General features: G+C 19.7%; 2 protein-coding genes across 2 annotated transcripts in view; one reads left to right on the forward strand and one right to left on the reverse strand.

Annotated features, from left to right (window-relative positions):
• The window catches only part of PGSY75_0623500 (superoxide dismutase [Fe]), a gene marked incomplete at both ends in the record, with an annotated part of 1,881 nt that extends 816 nt beyond the window's left edge, over positions 1–1,065 (reverse strand). The window contains 5 exons of the mRNA XM_018784813.1: positions 211–252; positions 351–395; positions 489–579; positions 707–879; positions 999–1,065. Coding sequence (XP_018642868.1) covers positions 211–252; positions 351–395; positions 489–579; positions 707–879; positions 999–1,065 — 418 coding nt within the window. Of the gene's footprint in view, positions 253–350; positions 396–488; positions 580–706; positions 880–998 lie in introns of the transcript that reaches the window.
• A 1,705-nt stretch (positions 1,066–2,770) lies between these two features.
• PGSY75_0623600 (putative transcription or splicing factor-like protein) overlaps positions 2,771–4,474 on the forward strand; it is a gene marked incomplete at both ends in the record, with an annotated part of 1,942 nt that continues 238 nt past the window's right edge. Inside the window, one exon of the mRNA XM_018784815.1 lies at positions 2,771–4,474. Coding sequence (XP_018642869.1) covers positions 2,771–4,474 — 1,704 coding nt within the window.

Below are 4,474 nucleotides of genomic sequence, written 5' to 3' on the forward strand. Positions count from 1 at the left end.
TGCCTATATTGCTCACATTTATAAAATATGGATGTATATAAATATAATTACAAATATATATGATAAATGTTTTATATTCCAAATAAATAAATAAAATAAATATTAAAATGTTTAAATATATATAATTCAATGTATATCCTTTTCATATTTTTAATACTTAAAATATTGTGTAAAAGAAATATGCTTTACGAAATTTGCAATTTTTATTACCTGCATTATTGTATATAGATCCATCATACTTTTTTATTATGTCTGAATTTTTTAAAATAAAAAAAAGGTTTTATTATTATATAAACATAAGAGAAAAGATAGAACGTAAGTATATAAAATATAAATATGAACAAGCATACCTTCTAATGTTAAACTTTTTAAATCCTTATGTTGCTCAGATAAATCTTCAATAAAAAATAAAAATGAAAATGAAAATTAAAATTTTAATAGGAATAATTTTTTATAAATATATGTATATATAATTTTTTCCTTTTTACTATTTAAGTTCTTCACATATGTAGCATGGTGTTTGCTGTAATGATATTTTATAGCTTCCTCACTCAAGAAAGGGGACATATCTTGAGGGTTCTTTAGGAACAAAAAAAAATACACATACATGTATATGTATATATATATATATTTATATAGACATATATAATATATTTATAAATAAATATTATGTATTATTTTTTTTTATTTTTTTTTTTTTATTTACAAAGGGCAATTTCATTAAAGAAAATGGTTTAGCATTCCATAATGGCTTAACATCCCAACTATCATATAAATTTTCATCATGCTTAGAAAAACATTTATTAGTTTTATGTAGAGGAAGAAAACCATTAAAATTTAAAAAATTTAATTTGCATACATTTTTCAACCCATAAACACCTAACAAATATTACAAAAATGTATTATGTATATATATATATATATATATATATATATAATGTGGTATGTTTCTTTTTTTTTTTTTTTAATATGTTAAAATAAAAATATTAATCTTAAACCTTGGGGAACATTTGGTTTTAAAAAAAACAAAAAAATTGACAAAGAAAGGAAAATCTTAAAATTCATTTTGTAATTCGAAAGATATATTTTATATAACAAAAACAAAAATAATATTATAAATATATATAATATATACATATATATTTTTTTTTTAATATAAAAATATATTATTTTTTCCTTTCAGATTTATAAATGGTGTAATATATATATTTTTAAAATATATGATGATTTAAAAAAAAAAAAAAATAAAATAAAAAAAAAATACACATATTATAATATTATATACATATATCTTTTTAGTATCCTTTTTTAGAACTTATATGACAAATGAATGTTAATATTATCACAGTATTTTAAATAATCGCCTTTTTTAATAAATACAAAAAAAATTATATTATTATATATAATATAATATTTCTTAATTTTTTCTTTTTGTGGGTGTTTTCTAATTTTTTTATATTTGTTATAATATTCATACATGTTTTCTTAGTGGTACACAGTTCTGCGGAGATGTTTTTTTTTTTTTTTTTTTTGTAAAGATTATATATACATAATAAGAAAAGGAAACATAAAATATTATCCATACATATATATATATATATATATATATATATTTATTTATTTATTTAAAAGGACAAAAAAAAAATATACATATAATGATATATTCATGTTTCATTTATTTATTCTTTTTTTCTATTTTTTCAATAAAAAGAATACGTTGACAAAAATAAATTACAAAGGCACATAAATGTATTATGTATATTATATAAATATATATGTATAATATTATATATATATATATATATATTAATATATATATATATATTTATAATATATAGTATGTAAAATAAAAAAAAAAAAAAAAAAATTGATTTACATATATAATTACATTATGTAGTCATTATTAATCATTTAAATTATCATTTCATTTATTATATATATTTTTTTTAATTATATATTAATATAATATATTATAAAAATCAAACAATATATATATTATTTATTATTACATTTTAAAAGTAAAAAGAAATTGTATATGGTTCTTTTTTTCCTATAATTCATTATATATTATATATGTTTTTTTTTTTTTTTTTTTTCTTTTTTAAATTAATAAAATAATAAAACAAAATATAAAATATACATTTATTACGATGAGTTATTTTATATAATTTAACAGATATAAAAAAAAAAATATATAATATATAGAGAGAAAGACCATATATACAGAAAAAATATTATAGGGAAAAAAAATAAAATAAAATAAAATAAAATAAAACTTATGTAAATATATATATATATATATATATTATTTATATATATGGAATAAATATATCTAATGAACTTTTCTTTTTAGTTTGCTGAAGTAATGAATTATGAGTCCAGTCGATAAATAAGTAATATGTTATAGAGGGTTATATATATTTAAAAATTTATCAACATAATAATATAATATAAACAATACATTTAATATATATATATATGAGGAAAAACCATATGAGACAACTATATTTATAAAACGAACATACATATATATATATATATATATATATATATATATGTGAGAGAATGAACTGATATAAAATTACTATTAAAAAGAACATATAAAAAATGATAATAACAAAATTTATATGCTACTAAGTAGTACCTTAAATAATCACATATCAAAGTTTAGTATATAACAATATTATTACATATATATATATATATATATATATATATATTTATATTTATATTTATTTATTTTTTTATTTAATTTTTTTTTTTCTGCGAAATGTATTATGACCCGCTGGTTGCGCTTGTTAATATATTACCCGTGGAAAAACTAAGCGATGAGAATAGCAAAAAAAAATCTAGATGGGAAAGGAATGCAACTAACAATATTATAGAAAATAAAGTAGTGGTATCAAACAAGTGGGGGTCTGAAGATTATAAACCCTATCTACCATTACCTTTTGTTGATTTCCCACCAGGTTTAACTCCTGCGCAGTTAGATCAGTTTTTGAGAGAACAACGATATGATGAATTAACAAAAAAATTAAATAAAGGGGAATTAGAATATGTAGATCCAGATATTCGACCCCCTTCTCCACCTCCTATATATGACAAGAATGGTAGTAGGATTAATACAAGAGAAGCAAGAATAAAAAATAGTATGATAGAAGAACATCATAGGTTAATAGAATATTTATTAAAACATGTAGATGGATTTGTAGCACCTCCTACTTATAAACCAATAAAGAAAATTCGTAAGATTGAAATACCTATAGATAAATATCCAGAATATAATTTTATGGGTTTAATTATTGGGCCACGTGGTTGTAATCATAAACGATTAGAAGCTGAGAGTGGTGCCCAAATAAGTATAAGAGGAAAAGGCACATTAAAAGAAGGTAAAAAAACAGATCATCAAACTGAAATAGAAGCTGCTATGCCTAAACATGTACATATAGCAGCTGATACAGAAGAATGTGTAGAAAAGGCTGTTAGTCTAATAACACCTTTATTAGATCCTTTTCATCCTTTACATGAAGAATATAAAAGAAAAGGATTAGAACAATTAGCTCTAGTTAATGGTATTAACCTAAGTCAATTAGATACACAAAGATGTTCTATATGTAATTCAAATACACATTTAACTTTTGAATGCCCAGAAAATATGAATATACAAAATTTTAAAAAGCCAGAAATTAAATGTAATTTATGTGGAGATCATGGTCATATTACTTTAGACTGTAAACTAGCGAAACAGTCTTCATCAAATTATATTAATAAAAATGATCTAGAAAATTCCAATGACATATCACAACCTATACATGCACATCTACATTCACCTGCACCTCCCCCACCTCCACCACCTCCTCCATTATATGACCCAATAACAAATACAACACAAGGATATAATGGAATATACAAAGTAGACAAAATAAAAATGGATTTAGAATATGAAAAAATGATGAATGAATTAAATGGTGATCCGAATAAAGAGAAAAAAAATGATGACATATATAAAAAATTAAATGAAAATACAATGGATAATATTGCAAGTGAAAATGATATAATGAATATGAATAATGATAAATATAATATATCACATGATAGTAATATGATTCCAACAAATAGTAATAATATAAATGATATATATAAAAATAATAATAATAATAATCAGATAAATGATAATAATGAGTTATATAAAAATGATAATGAATATAATATAAATTATATGGAAACAAATAATAATTATATGAATAATTATCCTATTAATATAAATAAATTTAATGCATCAAATCATCATAATATGAATAATCCTAATTTTATACCTCTTCCACAAAATAATAATGAAAATCATTTTAATAACATGTTAAATTTTAATAATGTAAATAATATACCTATAACACCTCCATTACCACCTATATTACCAAATTTTCTTAATATGCCATTTGTTGATAATGACATTATGACAAATCCTGCATTTGCA

This window comes from Plasmodium gaboni, chromosome 6 (genome assembly GCF_001602025.1).
Source record: "Plasmodium gaboni strain SY75 chromosome 6, whole genome shotgun sequence".
In the NCBI taxonomy this organism is placed as follows: domain Eukaryota; phylum Apicomplexa; class Aconoidasida; order Haemosporida; family Plasmodiidae; genus Plasmodium; species Plasmodium gaboni.